Source organism: Meles meles, chromosome 9 (genome assembly GCF_922984935.1).
Source record: "Meles meles chromosome 9, mMelMel3.1 paternal haplotype, whole genome shotgun sequence".
NCBI classification, from domain to species: domain Eukaryota; kingdom Metazoa; phylum Chordata; class Mammalia; order Carnivora; family Mustelidae; genus Meles; species Meles meles.
In genome coordinates, this window is record NC_060074.1 from 65,787,266 (window position 1) to 65,815,180 (window position 27,915).

The window sequence follows — 27,915 nt, forward strand, 5'->3', positions numbered from 1 at the left end:
TCTACCTCATTTTACCAAAACTTATAGAATTCCATTGTATGGATGTGCTATATTTCCTGTGTATCCTTTGGATAAATATTTGTTTCCTGCCTTTTTTGTTATTTCAAGCAACACTTCAATAAACTTTACTTTAAAAAATGCCAGTATATCTGTAGGGTAAATTTCTAGCAGGATGTGTAACTAGTAATGCCCACGAGGTCTTAGGCATTTTAATAATGTTAAGTATGGGTAAATTGCATTTCTAAGATAGTACCAGTTTGGACACCTGTCAGCAGTTTATCAGAGTACCTGTTTTTCTTTACTCTTACTAGCTTTGAAATTTAACTGGAATTTAAAAAATTTGCAGATATTATAGGTAAAAATGACATGGTGTTTTGATGTCAGTTTTTGAAACTGAGTGTGGAGGATCATCTTTTCATGTTTATTGGTCATTGTTACAAGTTTCTTTAATTACCATGAGCAGTTTATTGGCATTCTTGTTTCTCCAAATCCTTGGCCATATTTTACATTATCAGACCCAGCCTGTAAGTTGTAAAATGGTATTGTTGCAGTTTCCTGGTGTTGTTGAATGTCTCTTTATATGTTTATTGATATTTCTGTTTTCAGTGATTGCCTATTTTGCATCTTTTGCCCATTTTTTCTACTGACCATCAAAAATCTTAAAAAATACAAAAATTCAGGATATGGAAGAGTCTAGTCAAAACTTTATGACTGATTTATTTGAAGCTTTGGAAATATTACCAAGGGTGATCCACAATTCAAGTGGTAAAGATCAAGAACATGGAACAATGGCTAATTATCCCTGATGACATGAATAATTTAATCATTCAGATTCATCTTTGCTTGAGTCTGTATTGTGGTAATTGGACTTTGACCAGAGTTTTGTACTGTCAGAAAGGGTCTAATGGCTATTTCCTGAGAGCGTCTTCACAACAGCAAAAAGTAAGAACACTTAGATCTCTGTTACCACTGAATACCATGTTATACAAGGATATGTAATTTCTTGGGAGACATTCAGAAAAGGAAAATAAAGAATATTACTAAATATATACAGTGTGATCTAATTTTTTTTTTTTTAAGATTTTATTTATTTACTTGACAGACAGAGATCACAAGCAGGCAGAGAGGCAGGCAGAGAGAGAGAGGGAAGCAGGCTCCCTGCTGAGCAGAGAGCCTGATGCGGGGCTTGATCCCAGGACCCTGAGATCATGACCTGAGCTAAAGGCAGAGGCTTAAACCACTGAGCCACCCAGGTGCCCCTGATCTAATTTTTCTGTAAAATTTTCTGTAAAATTGCTGAAAAAATAAATAAATAAAAATTTAAAAAGATGAATACTGTTACGCTGAAAAAGTAAATAAATAAAAATTAAAAAAAAGAAGAACCATCAAAAAAATTTCTGTAAAATTTACTGTAAAAATACAGTAAGAAGGTATAAAAAATATATAAATTGTATGGGGGAGAGTAGCAAAAGAATGCTCAAATACCAATAAATATTCATCTTTGGGTGATAGCATTTCTGGTGATTTTTAATATTATTAGGTGCTTTTTGTTACTTTTATACTTTCTGTACTGTACACCACTTTTAAGTCCACAAAAGTTACAGAAATGAAGGCTCAGTAGAATTTTGGTGCTTAATAAGCATTTCTTGAGTTCTAGGAGAGCATGACTTTTATACAATTGGTAATTGTCTTGGCCCTGTCCATAATTCTCTTTTACCCCTAAGTTCATTGTATTTTTATGAACTACACCACCTTTGTCCACCTGAGTTTTGTTGCCCAACAAAGGAAACAACAAAAGAAGTATGATGCTAAATTCTTCTGCTAAACCATAGTGATTTTTTTATTTTTCAGATTTTATTCCATTATGTGTTTTATTTTATAGTTGTCATTCCAGTGTATATATAGCTTGAATTGTTTCCTGTATATAATGTGCCTTTTTTGTCTGATGACTTTCAATGTTTCCTCTTTATATTTGGTTTTCATCAGATTGACTATGATTTGTCTAGGTTTTCTTCGTTTCAAACTTACCCTTTTGGGGTTCTTGAGCTTTTTGAATCTGTGTATCTTTTATCACATTTGGGAAGTTGCAAACTATATTTTTTTCCCAATATTTTCTTTTTCTTACCCACTCTTTCTCCCTTTTTCCCTAAAACTCAAATTACCCATATATTAGCCTTTCAAAATTGTTCCACAGGTCCTCAAAGTGTTTGTTTTTCCACTGTTTTTTTTCCCCTCTTTTCAGATTGTATGGTTTCTATTGACCTACCTTCAAGTTCACTGAATATCTTTCTATGTGTTTTCCTCGAAGTGTGGGTCATATTTTACTTTGCTTTGCATCAACATATTAGATGGTATCCTGGAGTTTTGAAGGTTAAATTGTGGAGATTCTAGATTTTTTTTTTTTTATATTGCCCTGAAAAGTGTTGATGTTTTTTGTTTACAGGGGATTTACTTAGTCGGGTTCAAATTGTAGTCTGTCGTGTCTTCAGTGGACAGTGGCTTTGGCCTCAGTTCGATTCTTTAAATCTTCGCTTCTGACTGCTTTCAGTTTACCTTGTACGTACATAGTTCAGAGGTCAGCCAGAATCATGCTTGGTTATACACAGAATCAGGAATTGGCTTCTCTGGCTTTTCCCCTTTCATGGTTCCCTCGTCAGTCTCTGGTTTTCCCAGGTTCCTTCCTCTGGTTCCTACAGCTAGAAAGAGAGTGTGTTTTGCTATCAGTGTCTCATCTGGTGCTATGACTGTGTCTGTTCTCAGGGGAGAGCTGCAAAATAAACATAAATAAATAGACAGGGAACTTACTCTCTGCTGGTTGCTTGCTCCTACCTTGGCTCATTTTCAAAGTCCAGTTGCTCTTATTCATTCTCCTAAGTCCCTAGGTAGTTTAGTTAAGGGGGGTAGGGGTTGATTTGTATGTTGTACAGAGTTTTTAAAGATGAAAATTCAGTGTATTAGAACCTCATTCTGTCACATCGAAAACAATTTCTTTTATTCCTAATTGTGGATTTATTATAGCAAGTCAAAGATACATAAAGGTATAGACAAATCCCACAATGAGGCACTAAAGCTAAAGAAAGAAATTTTGCTCTGGGTGCCTGGGTGGCCAGTCAGTTAAGCAACTGCCTTCGGCTCAGGTCATGATCCCAGAGTCCTTGGATTGAGTTACACATTAGAGTCCCTGCTGATGTCTGCTTCTCCCTCTCCCTCTACCTGTCCCCCCTGCTCGTGTTCTCTCTCTCTCTCTCAAATAAATAAATAAAATATTAAAAAATAAATTCTGCTTATCACCTTTTTATTTTATTTATTTTTTAAAAGATTTTATTTTTTTATTTGACACAGAGAGAGGGAGATCACAAGTAGGCAGAGAGGCAGGCAGAGAGAGTGGGGAAGTAGGCTCCCTGCTGAGCAGAGAGCCCAATGCGAGGCTCGATCCCAGGACCCTGAGATCATGACCTGAGCTGAAGGCAGAGGATTAACCCACTGAGCCACCCAGGCGCCCTGCTTATTACCTTTTTAAAGTTGTCTTTTCAGGGCAACCCTCCTACGCTATTGGTGGGAATGCAAGCTAGTACAGCCACTCTGGAAAACAGCATGGAGGTTCCTTAAAAAGTTGAAAGTAGAACTACCCTATGACCCAGCAATTGCACTACTAGGTATTTACCCCAAAGATACAAATGTAGTGATCTGAAGGGGCACCTGCACCCCAATGTTTCTAGCAACAATGTCCACAATAGCCAAACTATGGAAAGAGCCAAGATGTCCATCAGCAGATGAATGGATAAAGAAGATGTGTGTGTACACACACACACACACACACACACACACACACACACACACACACAGGAATATTACACAGCCATCAAAAATGAAATCTTGCCATTTGCAATAACATGGATGGAACTAGAGGGTATTATGCTAAGTGAGATAATGAGTCAGAGAAAGAAAATTATCATATGATCTCACTGATATGTGGAATTTAAGAAACAAAACAGGGAATCGTAGGGGAAGAGAGGAAAAAATAAAACAAGACAAAACCAGAGATGGAGACAAACCATACCTTTAAGCATAGAAAACAAACAGGGCTGCTGGGGTCGGGGTGGAGTAACTGGGTGATGGACATTAAGGAGGGCATGTGATGTAATGAGCCCTGGGTATTATATAAGACTGACGAATCACTGAATTCTACCTTTGAAACCAATAATACATTACATGTTAATTAATTGAATTTAAACTAAAAAATTAGAAAAAACCACAGCCATAGGAAAAAATTTGTCTTTTCAGCAGTAGAGATAATTAATCTACAGTTTCACATTTTTTCTATGCTCTATCTCTTTTTCTTTTTTTTTTTTTTTTGAAGTTTTTATTTAAATTCCAGTTAATCTACAGTGTTATATTAGTTTCAGGTGTACAGTATAGTGATACAGTACTTCTGTACATCACAGGTGCTCATCACAGCAAGTGAATGCCTTAATCCCCAGGACCTGTTAGACCCATCCCCCCACCCACCTCCCCTCTGGCAACCATCAGTTCTCTATAGTTAAGAGTCTGTTTTCTTGGTTTGCCTCTCTTTTTCCTTTGCTCATGTATTTTGTTTCTTGAATTCCACATATGAGTGAAATCATACGGTATTGTTTTCTCTGATTGAGTTATTTCAGTTAGAATTATGCTATCTCTAGCTCCATCCATGTTGCTGCAAATGGTGAGGTTTCAATCCTCTTTATGGCTGGTTATACTTCATTGTGTAAATATACATCTTCTTTACCCATTCATCAGTTGACTTGGGCTATTTCCATAATTTGGCTATTGTAGATAATGCTCCTAAAAACATTGGGGTGCATGTATCCCTTTGAATTACTATTTTTGTATTCTTTGGGTAAATACCTCGTAATTACTGGGTTGTAGGATAGTTTTGTTTTTAACTTTTTGAGGAGCTCCATACTGTAAAAAGAGAATTTTTCTAATTATTTTTTAACTGAAATCTTTATTGAGATAGTTATAAATTCACATGCAGTTTTAAGAAGTAATACACTGGGAGGTCATGCACTCTTAATCCAGTTTCCCCCAATGGTAACATTTTACAAAACTGTAGTATAATGTCACAACCAGAATAATGATAATGATATTTATAAAATCTGTTGAACTTGTTCTCCAGGTGTGCTTATACTCATTTGTGCATGTGTGTGTGTGTGATTTAATTCTATACATTTACACCATACTTAGGTTTACGTATCCTCCATTGCAGCCTTACAGCTGTTTTGGGAAGTGCAGGAAATGCTAGAGTCAGAAAGGACTGAAAAGTCTCTGACCATGTTCCGCACTGAAGGTTACATGGTGTTAATTGGTTAGAACTGATATTTGCCCTCTACACATTCATTTATTTTTTTTAAAAATTAATTTCCTTTAACATACTGTAAACATTTTGAGTGCAATAATCACTTTGTGTTTTGTTGTACCTTTTTTTTTTTTTTAAAGATTTCATTTATTTATCCAACAGAGAGAGAGAGATCACAAGTAGGCAGAGAGGTAGGCAGAGAGAGAGAGAGAGAAGGAGAAGCAGGCTCTCTGCTGAGCAGCGAGCCAGATGCGGGACTCGATCCCAGGACCCCAAGATCATGACCTGAGCCGAAGGCAGAGGCTTAACCCACTGAGCCACCCAGGCGCCCTTGTGTTTTGTTGTACCTTTAGCCACACCACAGCTCAGAGCTTACTTTGGTGCTCTGTGCAGAGATGTTCAATTCCTGTTTAAAATACAAATACATGTGGTTAAAAAGAATCAAAAAGTAGAAATGTCTTAGGTATTTTCTCTGCTTTTAAACCAAGACTAGTTTTTTTTTTCCATTTTATTTATTTTTTCAGTGTAACAGTATTCATTCTTTTTGCACAACACCCAGTGCTCCATGCAAAACGTGCCCTCCCCATTACCCACCACCTGTTCCCCCAACCTCCCAGCCCTGACCCTTCAAAACCCTCATGTTGTTTTTCAGAGTCCATAGTCTCTTATGGTTCACCTCCCCTTCCAAATTTTTTTAGTTTTTTAATAAACATATAATGTATTTTTATCCCCAGGGGTACAGGTCTGTGAATCGCCAGGTTTACACACTTCACAGCACTCACGATAGCACATACCCTCCCCAATGTCCATAGCCCCCTCCCCCTCTCCCAATCCCACCTCCCCCCAGCAACCCCCAGTTTGTTTTGTGAGATTAAGAGTCATTTATGGTTTGTCTCCCTCTCAATCCCATCTTGTTTCATTTATTCTTCTCCTATCCCCCTAGCCCCCCATGTTGCTTCTCCATGTCCTCACATCAGGAAGATCATATGATAGTTGCAAGACTAGTTTTTTTAAGAGCTCCTATCCTATTATGTTCCCTTGCACATATGTTCTACTACATGAAAGTACTTTAGATGTTTGATCTTGAGAAGGCAGTGTTGCTATCTTTGATAAAGTAATTAGGTGAGCATTTCCTTATAAAGGTAATCATCAAAGTTTGAAAGTATATATTTCCTTTTAACTATTGTATTTGTAGGTTTGCCTCCTACCCCCACTTCCATCTAACTCTCTGTCTCTACAAACCTGTGAAAGACCGCTTTTGTTAATTTATTTCTGTTAGAGGCAGCATTGGGGAGAAAACCCCCCCCAAAACAAACAAAAAAAAGCTTTTCTCTAATGAACCATGATGCTAGGTAACAAAATTATGGTAGTTGTGTCATGGGTTTTATTAGATGTCTCGTACTCTCTCTGAAGAAACAAAATGCCCAGCAGTGATTCACAAAGTCTTTGGGGAACAAACGCAAAATAAAATGTCTATATTTTCTTATACTTAGGGATACTGTTAGGAAAATAAGCATTGCCATGGTATATTCAGAGGTGAAACAATCATCCTCTGCATTTCAACTCTAACTCTTTAGAAGATGGAAAAAAGACCATGTACTGGAACAGAAGGTTGTTAAAAGGATGGTGACATATTCAGAAAGGAAATTTGAACAAGATTTTAAAAGTTGTGGGATGGAGAAGATGAGGGGAAGGCAGGGGAGAAATCTGACGGGGAAGAGTAGAAAGCAACCAATGATGAGTTGATGTTGGCCCTTACACCAAATTAATCTTGCCATTTTATCTTTTTTCCCACTCTTGCTGGACCTTGTATCTTTTCACACTCCAATCATGAGGAGGCAGAAAACCACAAAGCAGGAAGCTTTGTCAAGAAAACAAGTTCTGGACTGTCCTCTGTGGGCATTACCCATCAAACCTCATTTTTTTCCATAAGCTTTTCATAAGCCATAGTTCCCATGATTATTGTTCATAGTGAAGACCCAGAGTGAAGAAGATTACATGTTTCTTTAAGAATGTAGGGGCATGGGTAATATGTCTTAGAACATATTTAGAACTTAGAACAAAAAGAATTGAGAATGCAAGTTTGGGGGAAACTCCAGATTCTAGAACACTTACATACTAAGAAAGGGTAACCACTCCTTCTTTCTAACTTTGTCCCAGAGAGCCCAGCAAAACAGGTATTATATCACACTTTCTGTGTATATCTTTCCTGAGTTAGGTTTGCATGTACAGTCTTCCATTTTTCTGTTTGAATAAATGTCTTCTCTTTAACTTGAAATAGGACCCAGCAGGATATTAAGTGGTATATGTATGTAAACTTTTTAGTCCCACCTAAAAAAAATTCCTTTGTCTACTATTCTTTAATCTTGTCAGCTAGTATCAAAGAAGCTTAATGATCTGTTTTGTACACTCATCAGTTATTGGATTTGGCTAACATTAAATTAATATGGGTAATACTTTTCATCTGGTATATTATTTTGTATTAGTAGAAAACGTTAAATGTCACTCCTGAAAAGAACATTCACAAAACCTTATTTCTGGAACATTTAGGCTAAAACAACTCTTAAAGTTGTAAATGTATATTAAAAAAAAAGCCTTAGAGATGTCACCCTACCTTTGGGGGCCCATGCCCTTTCCTACTCATTCGCATATCAAACACAAACAGAAATGAAGCTCTGTCTTCCCATTCTTCTTAACATAGTCATTCGCTTCGGATAAAAACAGTGCAGCAGATGCTCGTAATCATTTCAGACTTTTCAACTTGTCTGGGACATCATGCTGTCTGACATTGTTCATTACTCCATATGAGAGAGACAGAAATAACCACAAAGCAGGAATTTTAAGACGCCGTAAGGAATTGGGGCTGACTATAGTGTGCTTTGATTATAGAAGCAAAACGGCCAATTTTATGATGTAGGGGTGATCAAAGGTACATTTCCCATGTGTCATCAGATGGTTAGTAAATACTTTCTCACAGCAAAAATATATGAGCCATGACAATTGCTAGCCAGATGTTAGTAAGAAAAACATAAATTATATCATTTAAAAATGATGGTTTGTTTTGCTTCTCTATTTTACTTACGTACTTTGGTGTATGTCATTTGGTGGTCTTTCTGCCTGTTCAGTCTCAGAACTTAAGGATCAGGAGATTTACATGTTTTAAAAGGATTTCTTTTTTACTGTTACTGCTGGAAGACTAAAGGAGAGAAAAAAAGTTAAATTAGTTTTGCTGTGACCAACGTATGCGTGCCGGTAGTGTCCACCCAGCACTTTATGGAGACAGCTGAGTATTATGTAATGAATTGGTGATATTAAGAACAGTTGTAGAAAGAGTAACTTCTTCTGACTGTGTTTTTTGTTTTTGTTTTTGTTTTTTTTTTTAAGATTTGTAGCCAAACCGTGTGCCATAGCCCTCAACATACAGGCCAATGGACCACAAATTGCCCAGCCAAATGCCATTCTGGAAAAGGTCTTCACTGCAATTACAAAGGTATGATTGTCTTTTTGTATGGTATGAATTATCATGACCACCATTCTCAATCTGAAATTATTTAATCCCTTCTCTCCTCCTGGGTTTGAGAACTAATTGTCCAGCCTCATGCTGGAAATTAAGCTGGGAAGAAGCTGAATAAAAGCGGACGTGTTTGAGACCTGTTTGTTTCCTCTCACGTTGATTGTAGAAGCTTGTCTGTAAAGAACAGTCTAGATTGGACAGTGATCAGTCTAATTCTGTGCCTCTTTTAATCTCCCATGACATGTAGCAGGACGTATAACAGTTGTATGGGATTTTGTGGGGATGGCTGGGCAGAGCTGAGAAACATAATGAATGTACAGGGATAAACACCTTGGAGATATCGTGGGTCTGGTCAGAGACCCCTGCAGTAAAGTAAATACCACAATAAGGCGAGTCAGATGGATATTTTGGTTTCCCAGTGCATATAAAAGTCGTGTTTCCACTGTATAGCAGTCTGTTAAGTAAGCAAGAGTATCGTATGTAAAAAAAAAACCATGTAGATACCTAAATTAAGAAATACCTTATAGCTATATATATAGCTAAAAAATGCCAACCATCATCTGAGCTTTCAGCAAGTTGTGACCTTTTTGCTGGGTGGAAGTTCTTGTCTCCATGTTGATGGGTGCTGACTGATTGGGGCGGTGGTTGCTGAAGTTTGGGGTGATTGTGGCAACTTCTTAAAATAAGACTAATGAAGTTTGCTGCATTGTTTGATTCTTCCGTTCACGAGTTCACCAGCGATGTCTCTGTAGCATGGGTGGCACGTGTAGCGATGCCTTTCATTAGCATTTTACCAGCTGTTGAACTTCTTTCAAATTGGAGTCAGCCCTCTCAGGCCCCACCCACTGCTTTATCAACTCACTTTATGTAATACTCTAAATCTTTTCTTGTCATTTCAACGATATTCCCAGCGTCTTCACCAGGAAGAGATTCCATCTCAAGAAATCACTTTCTTGGTTCATTCATAAGAAGCAACCTCTCATCCATTAAGGTTTTGTCAAGAGAGTGCAGCAATTCAAATAAAATACTAATGAAAATGTTTGCAGTATTGCCAGAATGACCAAACCATGAAACAGAAACACAAAGTGAGCAAATGCTATTAAAAAAAAAAAAAAAGTCCCCGATACACCTGTTTGATGCAGGGTTGCCACAGACCTTCAGTATGTGAAAAATGCAGTGATCTTTGTGTGTGAGAAAAGGAGCCCATCTGTTTCTCGCATTGTCCTCATGTTCCTGCAGTTTCGATACTTAGCAGATGTAAACGTGAGGGAATAAATGGAGGACCGAAGTGTTGCAACATGAAAGAATGAAGGACAGGTCTGGAGAGTGCTAAGGTATAGATTCACTGTGGAGAAAGTAGGGGAAGAGATCGTCACTGTGGTGAGTTAAAGTCCAAACTAGGTGTAGAGGGAGCAGAGCAAGCGGAAGATTGGCGCCCCTCAGCTCATAGCGCCTTAAGAACAAAGAAGGGAGGAGAAAGACCAAGCCACAAACCGTCCAAGGCAAAATGTTTTCCAAGGAAAGGAAGCACATCACAGTGCCCAAGTATCTTCTTACTCATCTCTCTCTCTTTATCTTACTCTGGCGGAGATGAGAAAGAAGGTCAGGTGAGGTGTAACAGTCTAGGAGAAGTGGTGTGTGTTTGTATAGTAAATGGTTCATTTTCACTTTATCATTTTTCTGGGAAAATTACTCAGGCTTCTGAAATGTGGTTTGACAGCGTTAAGCAAGTTTTATTCCTATTTTGGTATTTGTATTGTTAACCATTGGTATTACTTGTCTCTTGTCTGAAAACTATTAATTCAGCTATCCAGACATTTTTATTTATCTTATGGTCTTCTGCCAAGATTTGCTAGGATTTTCTCCTATATTCTTTTAAAAATGTTAATTTTCCTGGAGAAGTAGAAGAAAGCACTAGGTGCTTTTCATATCTCTGCTGAGAAGAAGAGAAGAATGTATGAGATTTTTCGAAGAACTCTTCTTCTGGAGTTTTATGGGCTGATTTTAGATTGCCAAGTTCTAACCCTAAGGGGCACATATCTTATGGTACTTAAAGGAAGAAAATACTAAGAAAAAATTTGTGTTTTCATGTAACATATCAATTTACTGCAGGAGACACTTCTTTCCCTGTGAAAAAGCAGAAGTGTAGGAAGTTATCAGGTTTTTAAAATGAGACTATAATATACTTGTATTCACTTTGGGAACTACTCTAAGTGCATAATAAAATGAGTTTTCTACCCAAATGTGATGTATCCCTTTAGAAATTCTGCAGTGGACATTTTATTCCCTTGCTTTATGTTTATTATGGTTACTGGAGAAATTTCCTCTATAAACATAATAAAAGGATTTTGCAGTCAGGTTGACTGCTCTAGAGAATATTTGCTTCTAGCTAATTTTAATCATACTCTCTTACTTTCCAAGGTGATTCTGTTGGGCATTTTTATGTGATTAGAGCAGAAACCTCATGTTTTAAACATAAGTGCAGCAAAATTTGGAACAGTTTTTCCTTGAATTCTTTATAGTTGTCCAGGGTTATTTCCGATATGAGAAAGTAATGGGTCAGGTGACCAGAATAGAAGGAGCAGCACTCAGAGGGTCTCAGCAGTTTTTGTGTGTGTTTGAGTGATCATCCCAACAACCTGGTCTTGACCATGATTCCAGGCCACCTTTGGAGAAGGGCATGGTTACCATCTTTCAAATGTGTAGGGATGCACTCTCAAAACCGTTAAAATAGGGGCACCTGGGTGGCTCAGTGGGTTAAAGCCTCTGCCTTCGGCTCAGGTCATGATCCCAGAGTCCTGGGATCGAGCCCCGCATCAGGCTCCCTGCTCAGCGGGGAGCCTGCTTCTCCCTCTCTCTCTGCCTGCCTCTCTGACTACTTGTGATCTCTGTCTGTCAAATAAAGTCCTTAAAAAAAAAAACAAAACCCAAAACCGTTAAAATATGCTCTGTATCGGACTGGCTACATAATTTGTGGGGCCAATGCAGAACGAAATGTGGGGTAGCCCACATGCCTACGCTTCTCTGGCCAGGGGTGGCGAATTTGAGACAGGCTTCTCCCCTTTTCATGGGCCTACTACCCCAATCCACAGTACAGGTAACTCCCAAGTGTATTGCAGTATCTACACCAGGACACACTTGGTACCTGGATTGGGGTGAGGAAGAGACCTGTCCCTATTGATTGACCCACCAAATACACAGGGGCGTGCCAGCCTAGGATGCAGATGGCTGTCTCCTTGTCCCACACTGAGACACTGTGCAGTAGGCACACCCACCTCTTGCCCTTTTCATGCTTGCACCGAGGTGGCAGTAATCACTAGGCAGAGTGGGAAGGGGGAGGAAGCTGGGGAGCTTGGGGAGCCAGGGGACAGAGAAATGAGTTCCCCAGAACTTGTCAAGGGGAAGTGGTAGGACTGTGTATGAGCTAAGACTGAGCTCCTGACACATGTTCCTCTGTCCCACTGGACTTCATATACAAAATACCAGTCCTGCAACAAAATTATTAAGAATTTTGAGATAACAGCCATAGAACTTGAAACCCCAAGTGTAGGTCTTCCTGAATATGCATCCCTTTGTGACCACACTGGTCACATGATGTGTCTGTGTAGTTCTCATCTCTGTAATTATCTGATGAATTTGAATCCTTTTTTTTTCTTTAAGAGTCTTTCCTTTTGAGGTAACATATGTTTGTTTCTGTGTATATCTGGTATAAATAAATTAGTGTGTGTGTGTGTGTATTTGTTCATTTATATATTTATTACATTTTGGGGGTTCTCGTGCCATATTATTGGCATATATCTATAATCCTAATAGCTTCACTTTTCTAATCAAATCAATTCTTGAGCCACTGCGGGAAAAAAAAAATATGTCAGCTGTGAAACCAGGTTTTATGATCCAGAGAAATCACATCATCATCCATTTTTGGTATGTTACCCTGTATTTAAAAAATTATAGGCATATGCTTCTCCCTCTCCCTCTGCTGATCCCTCTGCTTGTGCTCTCTCTCTGTCAGATAAATTAAATCTTTAAAAAAAGGAAATTAAATGAAACAAAAAGCTAAAAATAATCAGAAATATAGCTCAAGCAGATCCAGCATCTGCATTATTAGAATCCCTCAAGAAAAAGCAAAGGCGAATAAATATTGAAAGATATAATTCAAGAAAAATTTTTTAAAGATTTTATTTATTTGACAGAGAGAGACACAGTGAGAGGAGGATACAAGCAGAGGGAGTGGGTAAGGGAGAAGCAGGTTCCCCGCCAAGCAGGGAGCCTGACGTGGGGCTCGTTCCCAGGACCCCGGGATCATGACCTGAGCCGAAGGCAGATGCCTAACAACTGAGCCACCCAGGCATCCCCAAGAAAATTTTTCTAAAATAAATGGAAATTTATTTTAATAAGTTAATGAATATGTAGTAAAAAATGGAAGTTTTAAAACAAGTTTTAATTACTGGACTTGAAAAATAAAAGAAGGAATTCTTTGAGCAGTCAAGCAAAAAATCAAATCATTTATTTAAGAAAAACTATCAACATGACTTTGGTCTTCTTTATAGCAACACTTCCAACATTTTTAAGGAAAATGTGAACTAAGAATTTTATGTTTAGGCAAATTGTTTTTATTCTGTAACAGTTAAAGACAAACAGGTTTTGTTTTTAAAGATTTTATTTATTTGGGAGCACAAGCAGGGGGAGTGGCAGGCAGAGGGAGAAGCCGACTGCCCGCTGAGCAAGGAGCCGGATTCGGAATTTGATCCCAGGATCCAGGATCCCGGGATCATTTCTCTGTCCCCTGGGATCATAACCTGAGCCAAAGACAGACACTTAACCTACTGAGATACCCAGGCTTCCTAGACAAACAGATTTGAACATGCAAAAATTTGGGGGAGTTGTTCTCATGAGTCCTTTTGAAGAAACTATTATAATCATTTATTTTAGCCAATGAAGAGTTTACTAGAGTGTTGTTAAGGTTTGAAAATATCTACACTGTTAAATGTGAGGGTTAGGATGACAGGACAGAATGTAAACATTATATGCTCTCACAGTGTAGGAGTGATACAACTAACAGTATTTGAGATGAGGAGGGGGAAAAAGGCGGGAGGTAGAATAAATTCACTAATTGCTTAGTCTCTAATAGCTGGGAGTCAAAGCAAATCAGTTTAAGCAGCCAAATCAAGTAATAGAAGTATAAGCATATTTAACAATACAAGAGTAAACTGTGAAAGAGATAAAAATTATTGTCTAATGTTGGGTGGGAGGGGAGAGGAAATTTGCTAATTTTAAATATTGCTCATATGGAATTATTGATTGAAAACAAACAGAAGAAGAATATTACAATTATGGATAACATCTAGAACAAAAATTACCCACAAAAAGGAAGTAAAATAAAATCATATTTGGGGGCGCCTGGGTGGCTCAGTTGGTTGAACAACTGCCTTCAGCTCAGGTCATGATCCTGGAGTTCCGGGATCGAGTCCCGCCTCCGGCTCCCAGCTCATGGGGAGTCTGCTTCTCCCTCTGACCTTCTCCTCACTCATGCTCTCTCTCTCACTGTCTCTCTCTCAAATAAATAAATAAAATATTTAAAAAAAACAAACAAACCATATTTGGTTTGCCAAGATTAAAAAATTTTTTTTAAATCAAAACAGCTTAACAATTAATGTGACAACTATAAACAAACTTATCAGTTATATCAATATATGTAAATGGATTCAGCTCATCTAATAAAAACTAATTTAGTTTTGGGTCACGTAGCTGATAAGAGACACCTGCAGAAAAAGTAATTACAAATATTGAAAATAAAAGTATGAGTAACAGTATATAGACAAATACAAATAATAAAGTAGCATTTTTATTTTTACATAGAAGTGGAATTCAGGCCAGAAAGGATTAAGTGAAAAGAAGAATTGGCTTTTTCTTGCCAAAGGATACAATTCATAATAAAGATAAAGTGGTTATGACTAATAGGCCTTGTCAATGTATCCATATACTCAAAAAAAGAATGAAAGAAGAAATATATTAATAGCAAGACATTTTAATTTACCTCTGGGTCATGACAGATTAAGTGAACAAAATGTAAAACAGGAGATAGAAATTCTAAGAGGCATAATTAATGAGGAAGATTTAAGTGGTACATTTAGAACCCTGTATTTTGAATGTAAAGACCACACTTTCTTTTGAAATATTTGTTAAATATTTACAAAAATAACCTTTATTATATATATACAAATGTAATAAATTTTTTTTTAATATTTTATTTATTTGACAGAGAGAAATCACAACTAGGCAGAGAGGCAGGCAGAGAGAGAGGAGGAAGCAGGCTCCCCGCGGAGCAGAGAGCCCGATGTGGGGCCCGATCCCAGGACCCTGGGATCATGACCCGAGCCTAAGGCAGAGGCTTTAACCCACTGAGCCACCCAGGCGCCCCACAACTGTAATAAATTTTAAAAATAAGTACAACTTGGGACCCCTCGGTGGCTGGGATTGAGTCCTGCATCAGTCTCCTTGCTCTGTGGGGAGACTGCTTCTCCTCTGCTTGCGGCTCCCCCTGCTTGTGCTTGCAAACTCTCTCTGACAAATAAATAAATAAATAAATAATTTAAAAAAAATAAAAATAGGCATAACTTAGTAATACCAGAAGTCAGAAAACAGAAAATCCCTTACTTTCTTAATCAACTCTTGGATAAAAATAGAAATTCAGAATATTTGGTAACAGAGGGGATGAAGACATCACTCATTTGTACTGTGCCAAAGCAGTACTCAGATGAAAGCTCAAATTTCAACACTTACTTAAACATTAGAAAAAGAACCACAAAACAAATCAAGGCAAGCAGAAGGCAGAAATTAGTAATAAATGAAGAAATTGTGTTAGCAAAGCTATAGAATTGAAAATCAATTCAAAAGTAGTTTTATCTGTAGAAAGTTAGCTAACCCAATTTTACAAAGCACAAATTTACAACACAATAATTAACATAATAATCAACAATTGCAGAAATGGAGGAAAATAAAAAGGATGTATTTCTATTAATATGACAAAGAAAATATAAAAACGGGTAAAATGGAAATTATTCTAGGAAAATACAGTTTACCAATTTGTGTGTGTGTGTGTGTGTATGAATTTATTGAGTCCCTACTATATTTTAGATGAAAAAAGATACTAAAAATTTCCTTTTTATTTATAGAGCTTACATTCTAGTTACATGCTATTATCTAACTGCCTATTTGAAAAAGTAAAGGAATCAAGTGAAAATTACCACAAACAACACCAGAAAAGATATTATCCCTAGGAATAAATGTAACAAGGATGTGCAAGGGATGTGAGGAAAATTTTCAAACTGTCGAAGGATACAAAAGACAAATTGGGTAAAGATGCCAGTTCTTCCTACGTTAATTTCTTGAACATTTGGAGTAGCTTTTCTTATTATGACCCCATATTTAGAAGTTATAACAGAAGAAACTGATAAATTCAAATACGCTTTTTAAAAACTTCAAATAAAAAACAAGCAGAAAACTCCATGATGAATTCTAAAACACAAAGACCTTGGTACAAAGTATGCAACCTATGTTATAGACACAGGTTTAACTGTACTAACTAATAAATGAAGAAATCTACAAATCAATAAAATACCTAAGATCAAGAAAAAATATGCAATAGATACAAAGACTGTTCATAAAAAAGAAGCATAAATGGTTTTTCCTGTTTCATAAAAAGAGGAAATCAAGTTAAAAATATACTGAGACATGAGTTTATATCAGACTGGAAAAAAAAGTTGAGAAATCGGATACTGTACTCTTTTGGCGAGGCATTAGGAAATGTTGTGGGCACTCTTGCTTGTGAAAGTATAAATTGGGAAAATTATTAGTGAGGGTAACTTTTCAATATCTAAAGCAGTTGCAAATGCATAGGTCTTTGATCTCCAACATTTGCTTCTAGGAATTTATCTCAGTGTATGCCTAATGACCTATGACAAGATGATTAATTACAACATTGTTTGTAGTAGTGGAAGTCTAGAAGCACCTTAAATGTCTACTAACAAGAGAGTGGATAAGTAAATTATAGCATATCCCGACAGTTCCACAAAAGAAAGAGAGCATTCTTTATGTTTTGATATGGTAATGTTGCAAGATACATTGTAAAGTAAAACACCCAGAGTTCAGCATGATGCATGTACTATGCAGCCATTTGTGTGACATAGAGAGATGTGAGAGTACACATTCAAATTTACTTATATTTGCATAAAATAACTGGAGAAGGAATTGATAATAACTGGTTAGCTGGTAGGAAGGGGGAGAATAGTAGGAATAAAATGGGAAGGCGGAACTTTGCACAGTTGTTAACTGGTGAACCATGTGAATGTTTGACCCATTCAATAAGCTGAGAAAACAAATTGAAATTAAAAGTTGATTCCTGTAGGAAAATGGTATAGCCAAGGTATGCAGCAGGATGTGAATTTTCTGTCTTTCCTATTTTTTAATTAAGATAGACATACAAGGAGAGTGTGAATGGCATCATGAGTACTGAAAGAAAAAACAGGTCAAAGTACATACCTCCCTGAAAGTTGCAAAGGACTGGCACAAACCGAAGCTCAGCACATTTATAACCTCCATCATAATACCGAGGCCACTTGCAGTGTTCCCTGTGTCTCTGACATCTTGAATTGCTTGAGATGCTTTGAAAAGGTCTCATAGGTACATCCCACCTTTGTAAGTTGAGGCTACTCCGCCTGCCTCCTCTATCCCATTTTTGGTTATTTCCTCTGATCACTAACATGGCATTTATAGTAAAGGAAGGATAGAACAAATAAAGGAACGGACCTCACTCTGCTGAGTTTTGTTGTGCGGCAGGACGTGTTCACATAATTGCGGGCAGGTGGTCTTTAAGCGCTCCAAGAGAGGGGAGAGAGGTAAGAAAGGGGAGAAACGAGTATTTAGGGAATCTTAGACATGTTGTTTACATTTGGTCATCACCACCACAGTCCTATTTAAGTTGGTAAATAACCCTGACAGGTGAGGGAACCAAGGCTGAGAGGCGATTAGAGTGAGCATTTGAACCTGGCTGTTGCCTCCTGATGTCATAGAAATGAGTGGGAGACAGACTGGTATCATCCTATGGCGAGCCAGAAAGAGGGTTCCTTCCCTGTTTGCCAAGTTGGTGTCTTCAAGTTATGTGTAGTTGATGGGAATCTGATGGGAATCTGGTCAAAAGGAATGACCAAGAAGAGGGATAGAAGAGGAATGTGTGAGCAGCAGAGCAGTGAGAACAGGAGGAAAGAGAAGACAGGTTTTGTAGGAGAATTGGTGCCTTAGGCTGAAGCGAGGTCTGTTGAGATTACTCCGCTTTTTTGTCTGCCCTAAGTTACCCTGAGGAGTGATCACTGGGTTAGCATTTTTTTTTTTTTCCTGAGAAAGCGAAACCTTTGAATGATGCCTCTTTGCAAACTCATCCTAACCTAACTCCTTTCCTTGAAGGCTGAGGGAGCTGACTCAGCCAGTTGTCTGTTTCACTGCATCTCTGTGCTGATAAGAAGTGCCGGCATTAGAGCAAGATTCATGTGTTTCAGTGTTGTTTCCTAATGAGTAACATTTTTTAATCCTCAGTGGTTATTTATGTCCGTGCTACTAATGGAGGGTCTAGGTCCTCAGTAGTAAATACAGAAAATCTCAGTAGCAGGTAGTAAATTTTTGGGGGGGGGGATCTCAATTTAGACAAGGGCAGATGCGTTTATAGTGAAGATGAAAATGATTTTGCTGGTGCCTTGTTTCATAGCATCCTGATGAAAAGAGATTGGAAGGCCTCTCCAAGCAGCTGGACTGGGATGTTCGCAGCATTCAACGCTGGTTTCGACAAAGATGCAACCAGGAGAAGCCAAGCACGCTGAGGAAGTTCTGTGAAAGCATGTGAGTTGCTGTTTTCCTTTTTGAAAGAAAAACCCAAGTACTCTTCCCATCCCTGAGGTTAAAAATAGAGGCTTCATGCAGGCTCCAGCAGCCCCTAAAAAGGATGCCACCTGGTGGAAAAATGGTCCACCCAAAAAATGGAGGAAGAGTAGTTTATAAGAATTTGTGATTTCCAGCTTGGCCTCAGTAAATGAAGTTCACTTTCTCGTGCAGTTCCTACACAGTAGGCAGATGACAGGGACCTGCCGTGGTGTTTTCAGGCAGCCGTCTCTGACACAGAACTCTAGAGGTCATTACTGTAACAGTTGCCATTTTAAGAGAGGGGACTTTGTCAAGATGTTCTTTCCACTGGTGAAAGCTGAGATGTTAGATGTATTATCAGAGAGTCGTGACGATGTCCCATATTCCTGGAAATTTAAGAAACAACTGTATTATATTCCTTCAGTGAATGTGATGAAGCGTTGCTTTAAGGTTGGGGATGGAATGAAGGTCTCTTCCATTTCTGAAATGTGAACTTTATGGTGTGTAAATTATATATCAATAAAGCAGTTAAGAATAATAAAAGACTCACTGAGAACTAGCACCATGCTGTTTTGAAATAGCGACACTCATTACACTTACCTACAGGAAAGTTAGAGAAAGAAATACTGAAGCATTGAGCACATTTCTAACAAAGGGAAGATACTGGGCCTTGAGCTCATTGGTCCGTTTGGTCTTCATCCTTTGGGATATGACTGTGCCTTTGTCTAACAGCTCTGTCCTTTGGGAGCTTTTTCCTGACACCTGGTCTTTGGAACAATAGTGCTGTCCTCATTGCTCCCTTTGTTGCAGGTTCTTTCTGTTTGGGGTTGGAGGTGCCTTTTCAGCTTTAGCTTTCAATTATGCTAGAAAAGTATTTTAGCAATTGCTGTCTAAAACTTAGAGGGGAAATCTAGAGTTCTGGGAGAAATGAATTAGAGACTGAATAATATCCTAAATTCCTAGGGCTGGATAAACATGGGGAGCATAAACAGGATCTTTGGGAGGTCAGAATATTTATAAAACCTGGAAAAACAACCCGGTAGATAAAATCTGCAAAGCCCTTCCTATAATTGAACTCCATGGCAGCTTATGGAAGAAGGATTTATGCATCTGGGCTCCAGATCAAAAGGTAGAATTGCTTCCTGGCCTTGTCCTACCAGACATGCAAAGAGCCTGGGCTCCGTTGGGCTGCGGGCCTGAGCAGGGGTGAAGCTGGGTCTGGGCACAGGAACCACATGCCGAAACTCAAGTGCCATCTTCCCTTCCTCCAGCTAACTTCTTTGGTAGCTCAGTGCAAGTTCTTTTACGCTGTACTGAGTCCACACCAGTTTCCCTACCAGTGTGTATAAGAATTTGTCACTACATCTTATTAAAATGCAGATTCTCGCAGATTCTCTTATCAGTCTGGGATGGCAGCTGCAGTTGCATTTTTCACGAGTTCCCAGGTGATGCCACTGGTCCATGAACCACATTTCAAACAGCAGAGCTCAACACTAGACCAGTATCTATATCTTCTCCCCGAATTCTCCCTGAATCTGCATAGTTATAACCAGTTAAAAATATTTCTAAATGATTGCTAAAGACATAGCAAGTGAAGTCACCACGGGGGGGAGGGGGAGAGGTGGTACCGTAAGTATCAATTATGATCTTTTTCCTCAAGAAGTTTATTATAATAGTGTCAAAGAGCTATGACAAATACCTGAGTATATGTACATCAGTGGTATTATACAGCAAACAGGTATGTGTGCTACACAATTGGTATGGACAGTCAGTAACTAACGATGAGAGGAGAAAGTTCAGCTGTGGGCTAGGGCACGTGGCAGGACTGCTGGGACTAGCACTGAGATAGTCCTGGTGGCCTCAGACTTCTCTGTTGCAGAGGACCGTGCTGATGAACTTTGTTTTGAACCTCTCTTCTTCCTTAACCTCTGGAGTGCCACCAGATTCTCCTGCCTCCCCAAGGCCTTCTGTTTGCATTGGTTATTCTGCATTTTTCCATTTTCTCGACTGGGCTTCTTCTCCACGTTCAGTCTTCAACCTCTTATTTTCCCCACTCTCCCTTCCATCCCCTGTGCAGAAGTTATTTCCTCTTGCCAGGTTCTTCCAGAGTCAAGTGTCCAATGAAGAGTTTTCTTCTGAGGCATCGCTCTGCTTTCTCCCAACTGGCAGCTCTGACTTACTTCCCCTTCTGACTTCCCTTCTCCTATTGTTCCCTTCTCCCTCCATTCTGTTACATGCCAGAAGCTCAAACCAATCATTCACCGAGCTCCATTAGTTCTTTGTAAAGCCACTGCCATGGCCCAGATCTTAATTGCTCTCATAGCTCTCCTTATTTATCTCACACTCATGGATGTTTTGCTACAAAGAAATTCCTGAAATGCTGCTATCTTCATCCTTCATCCTATGATTTTTCTGCAACTATAGGAGAAATTATTAGGCTCCTTTGCCTGTTAGCTAGACTCTAGCTTTTATGTGTTTGGTATCAGTCACCCAGAAGACCCTTTCCTTCCAAAAGTTTGTCTTTTCACTGTCCATACTTTGTTCATTCCTGCCCTGGTTTTGCTGTGTTCCTGGCCTGTATATCCCTTGCCTTGTATGATCCCCTGCCTGTATGATCCCTTGCCTTGCCTATCTATCCCCTACACATTCTTCAAACCCCAGGCCCTCTCAGAAATGTGGCATGATACTTACCTGGCAGGGGAGATACCATGATCACGAAGGTGGTCTTCCCAGGGTGAGGCTTATCCATTGCACTCCGGATGTGCTGACCCCTGTGATTTCCCCAAATGTGGGAAACTGGACTGCATAATTTGTGGTAGTGGGGGACTGCATTCGCGCTTTCCTCTGAAAAAAAAAAAAAAAAAAAGAAATGTGGCATGACTGTTGAGTGTCTGGAACGAACACTACTTCTTTTCAATTTTTAGAGTCCTCATTGTAAGTACTGGTAATTTAATATGGAGTCACATGCTTTCTCATGTGGTTATTTAACTTTTCTTAACTTGTCCATATATTTTTACCCTAATTACATAATATTAGCTCCTTGAGGGCACAAGAACCACGTCTTGTTTTTCTTGCATTCTTAGCCTTTCCCACCACATATATACTGCTGAATAACTATTGGTTAAATGACTGTAAGTTACAGTGGCATTATCTTGGAAGGATTTGCTGATCTAAGTGGGCACTCTGCCTCCCCAAATGAAGAGTGCCTATTATACACTGACTTAGCCTAAGATTTGTCTAGGAAAATTATCAAACTATGGAAAGCTCCAAGACTATTACAAAGAAAGAAATCCAGAGGAAGGAATGGGATGGCAAAGGGGAACATTCAGATAATGCCATGAGGAATAAGGCGGAATTATACTGGTCACCGTAGGTACTTTTGTGTGTTGTACTTATTTGCTCATCAGTATAAAAAAATGATCTAGAATAATTGTTCCCAACCAGGGATGCACTGTTGTAATCACCTGGTGAGCTTTTGAAAATGGACACATGCAGCCCTACCCCAGGATGTCTGAGTCAGCGTAGTGACCCAGGTGAGGTCTGGACATGGACATCTTGAAAGAAATGCCCTTAGTACTTATGACACACATTCATGGTTAAGAAGCACTAATCTCTGAAAAGAGAGGACTGCTGTTCAAAGATCCTAAAAATCACATTAGCAAGCAAGACCACACAGACATGGGACTTGAAGGTCTAGGGCCCAGCTGTATAGTTTCTGTCATTTCTCTGTTCTATCTAAATCATTATTTTAGAAAATAAGAGTATCTTCAGGGGAATTGTGTTCCATCTTTTAGCATATGGAATGGCAGCAAGATGCATGCCAAACAGTGCTTGTAACCATCTGCTGGCATGTCCAACTTTTGGCACACCCATTTCGTGCAGATGAACCGAGTAGAAGTTGTTCAACAAGTTAACGTGTTGAAACATTGACATGCTTTTTTCCCCCCTTCATGCTTGATGTCAGTCATTCCCAGCTGTGTTCGTTTTGATGAATTTTCTTCCAGAAGCATTTAAATCTTTATTGGCAACTGAAAGGGAGATTTTCAAGAGGGAGTAAAGAATTTATAAAAAGGAGGTACCCTGTGATACATTTTCAGAGGAGCTGTTTCTCCATGGCAGCCGTGGAACTGGGGGAACCATGCTTTGACGCTGCTGAAGCTCTGCCTCCCCACCTCCAACAGTTGCATCAGGATAATAGGAAAGTAAATAACATCTGCAGTAAGGAAAAATATCCGCAGGATGAAACAGGAAGGGGCAGAGATACATTTTCAAAATAAATGGCTTCCCTTTCATTTGTACCCTACATGCGTTCATCATTTTTAAATATTGTACAGTGCATTTAATAGCATATGCCTGGGAGTGAAAGTTATATATGGCTTTCGTTTAGGCAGTCTCCACCTGACTGGACAGATAAATCTCCCACACGATAACCTGAAGATGTAGGGCAAGGAATATTACACTTTACAGATTAGTACTAATTTATGTGGATCGGCGTTTGCTCATATGGAACCTTGTTATAGGATGAGGACCCAAGATCGTCTTTCCTTTAGGAATTTCAATTTAGAGTTGAGACTGATTAAAACTACTCTCAAATGCTCCCAGATTTGGATGCTTCTGTTCAGTGGCAGCAGACTGACCAAAATCTGGGCACCTTTTGAAATTGTGACTTTGTTTCTTCAAAGAAGCCCTGTGATCCTAATTGGTGATTCATTGAACTAAGGATAACTCAGCAGAGAGAAATGAGAAATGAGTGGTTTAATGCATTGTCCTTATGCTGCCACTCAGTCACTGTTTTTTTTTATTTGGTAGATTTTTACTTGGTCAAATCAGCAATGCTGTCTTGTGACCTCCATGAGAAAGTGGAGCCTAATAATTGAGGGGGAAAAGAACAGGGCTGCATGGGGAAGAAGCTGAATCTCATATCCCTTTGTTTCAGATCAATCTTTGATCTGAACAAGTGCATGGCGAATATATTCAACAAATTGTCGTAACCCAGTCACCTGTTTGCAAAAGAGAACTATTTGTAAACTGCTGTAGAATCTTCCATATGTTCCACACTGTGGCGAAGGACACAATTTTGCCAAAGAGAAACTTCAGTTTTGATTATTTCCACCATCAGATCACAGCGTGAACATTATTTGCCACCAAAGTTTCCCTGAAGACAGATGCAGTTTTTGAAGGAGTGAATAAGAAAGTATTATCTTCGGGGCACATAGGTGGCTCAGTGGGTTAAAGCCTCTGCCTTCAGCTCGGGTCATGATCCCAGGGTCCTGGGATCGAGCCCCGCATCTGGCTCTCTGCTCTGTGGAGACCCTGCTTCCTCCTCTCTCTCTGCTTGCCTCTCTGCCTACTTGTGATCTCTGTCTGTCAAATAAATGAATGGAATCTTTTAAAAAAAAAAAAAGTATTCTAGATAAATGGCATCTTCATATTTTAAGTCCTGTGATACATGATCAGCAATGAGTTCATGCTGATCATGAGTCGGGAAAAAATTTAATCATAGAATTGGAATACAACCTTTCAGGTTTTTTAAAATTAATTGATTAATTTTTTTAAAAATTTATTTGACAGAGATCAGAAGTAGGCAGAGAGGCAGGCAGAGAGAGAGGAGGAACCAAAGCTCCCTGCTGAGCAGAGAGCCCGATGTGGGGCTCGATCCCAGGACCCTGAGATCATGACCTGAGCTGAAGGCAGAGGCTTAACCCACTGAGCCACCCAGGTGCCCCTAATTGATTAATTTTTTTAGAGAGTGAGAGATCAAGAGAGCATGAGCGATGGGAGAGGCAGAGGTAGAGGAAGAGAGAATCTCCAGCAGTCTCCCTCCTGAGCACAGAGCCCCACATGGGCTGGATCCCAGGACCCCGAGATCATGAACTGAGCCAAAATCGAGTCACCCAGGTGCCCCTACTCTTAGTTTTGAAAAGCACAAGGTTGAGTTGGTTTTCTGCTATTGTCATGACAGTGGTCATTTCTCATTAATTCAGAATAGCCCTCAGACCAATGAACAGCATCTGTCATCCAAAGTACATAGTTACAGGCCAACATATTGTTCAGATTTGATTGAATCAGTGAATGTCTCAGTGTTCGAGACTATTCTTGAATATTTTATTTTATTACTACTTTTTTAAGATTTTATTTATTATTTGACAAAGAGAGGGAATGCAAGCAGGGGGAGTGGAAGAGGGAAAAACAGGCCTCCCTCTGAGGAGGAAGCCGGATGTAGGGGCTTGATCCCAGAACTCTGGGAGCAGGACCTGAGCTGAAGGCAGGCGCTTAATGACTGAGCCACCCAGGCGCCCCCTATCCTTAACTATTTAAAATGGTTTTAAACCTGTCAATTGTATTCAGGCCAGTTTTAACTCTGGAGCAGAGGTCAGCAAACTTTTCCTGTCAATGGCCAGAAAGTAAATACTTTAGACCACAGGAACCTTGTCACAGTTATAACTGCTGTTATAGCACAAAGACAGCCATAAACCAAGCAAATGTATGTGGCTATGTTCCAAAAAACTTTATTAATAGATACTGAAATTTGAATTTATCATTTTCGTATGTCATGAAGCATTCTTTAAATTTTTTTCAAGGATTGGGAGAGGGGGAGCGGGCTATGGACATTGGGGAGGGGAGGCGAACCATAAGAGACTATGGACTCTGAAAAACAACCTGAGGGTTTTGAAGGGTCAGGGGTGGGAGGTTGGGGGAACAGGTGGTGGGTAATGGGGAGGGCACGTTTTGCATGGAGCACTGGGTGTTGTGCAAAAAGAATGAATACTGTTACGCTGAAAAAATAAATAAAATGGAAAAAAAAATTTTTTTTCAACCATTTAAAAATTTAAAAGCTATTCTTAACTCATGGGTTGTACAAAAACAGATGGCAGGCTGGATTTGGCAAGCGGGCTATAGTTTGCTAAACCCTGCTTTGGGATTACAGTACTCTTAGCAGTTCTTTCAGAGTTTCAAGAAAGAGAATGTGGTCTTACAGCACACGGCACAGTCATCCATTGCACAGAGTGTTGCCATATAATAGAAGCATTGGAACAGTTCTGTAATTAGTATGCCCATCTCTACTATTCCTGGCACATGGTGCCTTGACGCTGAGTGGTTGCATTTAACTCAGTCAGGCCCTCTTTGAAGTTGTTAGTATTCTCAAGATAGTATTACTTCCCCTACAAAAATTCTGAAGATTGATGAACAGTGTTATGGACAGTCTGCTCTTTTGCCTTGGGTAAGCTTTTGAAACCTTTTCCCTCTTTCTACTCCAGACGTGCCATCTGTGGCATGTGAACGCAGGTTTTCCATTTAGATCAAGCCTCTCTCAGTTCTTGATGGCATATGGCAAGGCCTCCCATTCATGGGTACTGGCTAATTAAAGAAAGCAGATTTTTGCTAAAAATATCAGAGAGTCCAAACTTGGGTCAAGCTGGCTGCATATGAGGTCCTGCTAGTCAGTTTTCTTTAAGTCCTACATTTGTCAAGGCTCTGTAGATAATTTTCCCAAGAATTTTATTCAACATGGAGTTGGATGGAGATGAAAAGAAGAGAGGAAATAGGGAATAATTGAATTTATTAGGCCTCATGTTCTTATTTCATTCTTATCTCCCATTTTTAAATCTATATGCCATTTCTTTGTTGTTTAATCGACTTTGAAAGTTATTTCTCATTTCATTTTATTTTATTTTAAATATTTTATTCATTTATTTGACAGAGAGAGACACATTGAGAGAGGGAACACAAGCAGGGGGAGTGGGAGATGGAGAAGCAGGCTTCCTGCTGAGCAGGGAGTCGGATGTTGGGCTTGAACCCAGGACCTGGCATCATGACCTGAGTCGAAGGCAGATGCTTAATGACTGAGCCACCCAGGTGCCCCAAGTTATTTCTGATTTTAGAACAAAATCATGAAAATCATTACAATCATCTTTGATTATAGAGGATGTGTAAAGGTGCACATTATGTTCCTAAAGTTTGGGGAAAAAACACTCCAAAGCCTACCACCCAGAAGTACTTTAGCTTTTACGACTTATTAGGATTATGTTTTATACATGTGCCACACAAATTTACATAGATGCTGTGTATCTAGCTTGGTGCCTGCTCTCCTTGGAATTTCTTTATGGAAGCTGCTATATAAGAAGGCTATAGGAACATTATGTTTTATGCTTTACCTTTAGGATCCGTAAGTCGTGATTCCCTTTGTATAGTCAGTTGTGCTGTAACACGACATACGCAATCCTAAAAATTGCCACACTGTGCAAAATTGTACAACACCACAATACAACACAAGGCTTAGGAGAAAAATGAGTCAGGGCACAACACTCAAAAACTTCATCAGGGGCATTAAAAAACAGATGGAGACCTAATAGAAACGGCACAGTGTTATACATGGTAAGTAGTTAAGAAATACATAAAGACTATAATAAATATGGTATTTTACCTTGAAAAAGACCTGAAGTTTGCTTGGAAGTTGGTGCTGGTGTGTTGGGCTAGCTGCCATAACAAAATACAACATACTGAGCACCTTGCAAAACAAATTTCTCTCTCACAGCACTAGAGGCTGGCAGCCCAAGGTCAGAGGGTCTGAAGGTTGGTTTCTCCTGAGGCTTCATTCCTTGGCTTGCATATGGCGGCCTTCTCCCTGTGTTCTCACAGGGTCTTTCCTCTGTGCGTGTTTATCTGTGGTGTCCCTTCCTCTTCTTATAAGGACACCAGTCATATTGGAATAGGACCCCACTCTTATAACCTCATTTAACCTGAATTGCCTCCAAAAAGCGTATTTTCAAATACAGTCATGTCAGGGGTTAGAGCTTCAACTTGAGAACAAGCCAAAGGTCAGCCCATAGGAGCATTGGGAGAGTTAGTTACAGCTGCTGAGTTTCTGTGGTGCAGTAGAAGGAGGGGGATCTGAAATTTGAAAGAAGGCTGTGACAGCGGGTGGATGTGTCCCATAACATGTAAACTGAGGTAACATGGGATGTTTGAGAGGGGGGTGTGTGTGTGTGTGCAAGTGTGTGTGTTTTGTATTTCCTACATGGCTCAGGTCAAGTCAGCACATTTCTATGTTCATCCAGTGTTTCTGGCAAGTGAAATCGCACATAAGCCATTATAAAATTTGTGCTGTGCTCACCTAACAGTGCAGGATACTCGTGGTTTCACAGCCAGCCTT

General features: G+C 39.2%; 1 protein-coding gene and 1 non-coding gene across 3 annotated transcripts in view; both read left to right on the top strand.

The window, feature by feature from the left end:
• Positions 1–27,915, top strand: part of CERS6 (ceramide synthase 6) — a 317,644-nt gene that overhangs the window by 78,750 nt on the left and 210,979 nt on the right. For both annotated transcript variants that reach the window (XM_046019311.1, XM_046019312.1), the window contains exons 2-3: positions 8,720–8,825; positions 18,610–18,740. In XM_046019311.1, the coding sequence (XP_045875267.1) occupies positions 8,720–8,825; positions 18,610–18,740 (237 nt within the window). The remainder of the gene's footprint in view (positions 1–8,719; positions 8,826–18,609; positions 18,741–27,915) is intronic.
• On the top strand, positions 21,445–21,608 carry LOC123951300. Its single transcript, XR_006820442.1, has one exon. It is a non-coding gene; the product is annotated as a U1 spliceosomal RNA (small nuclear RNA).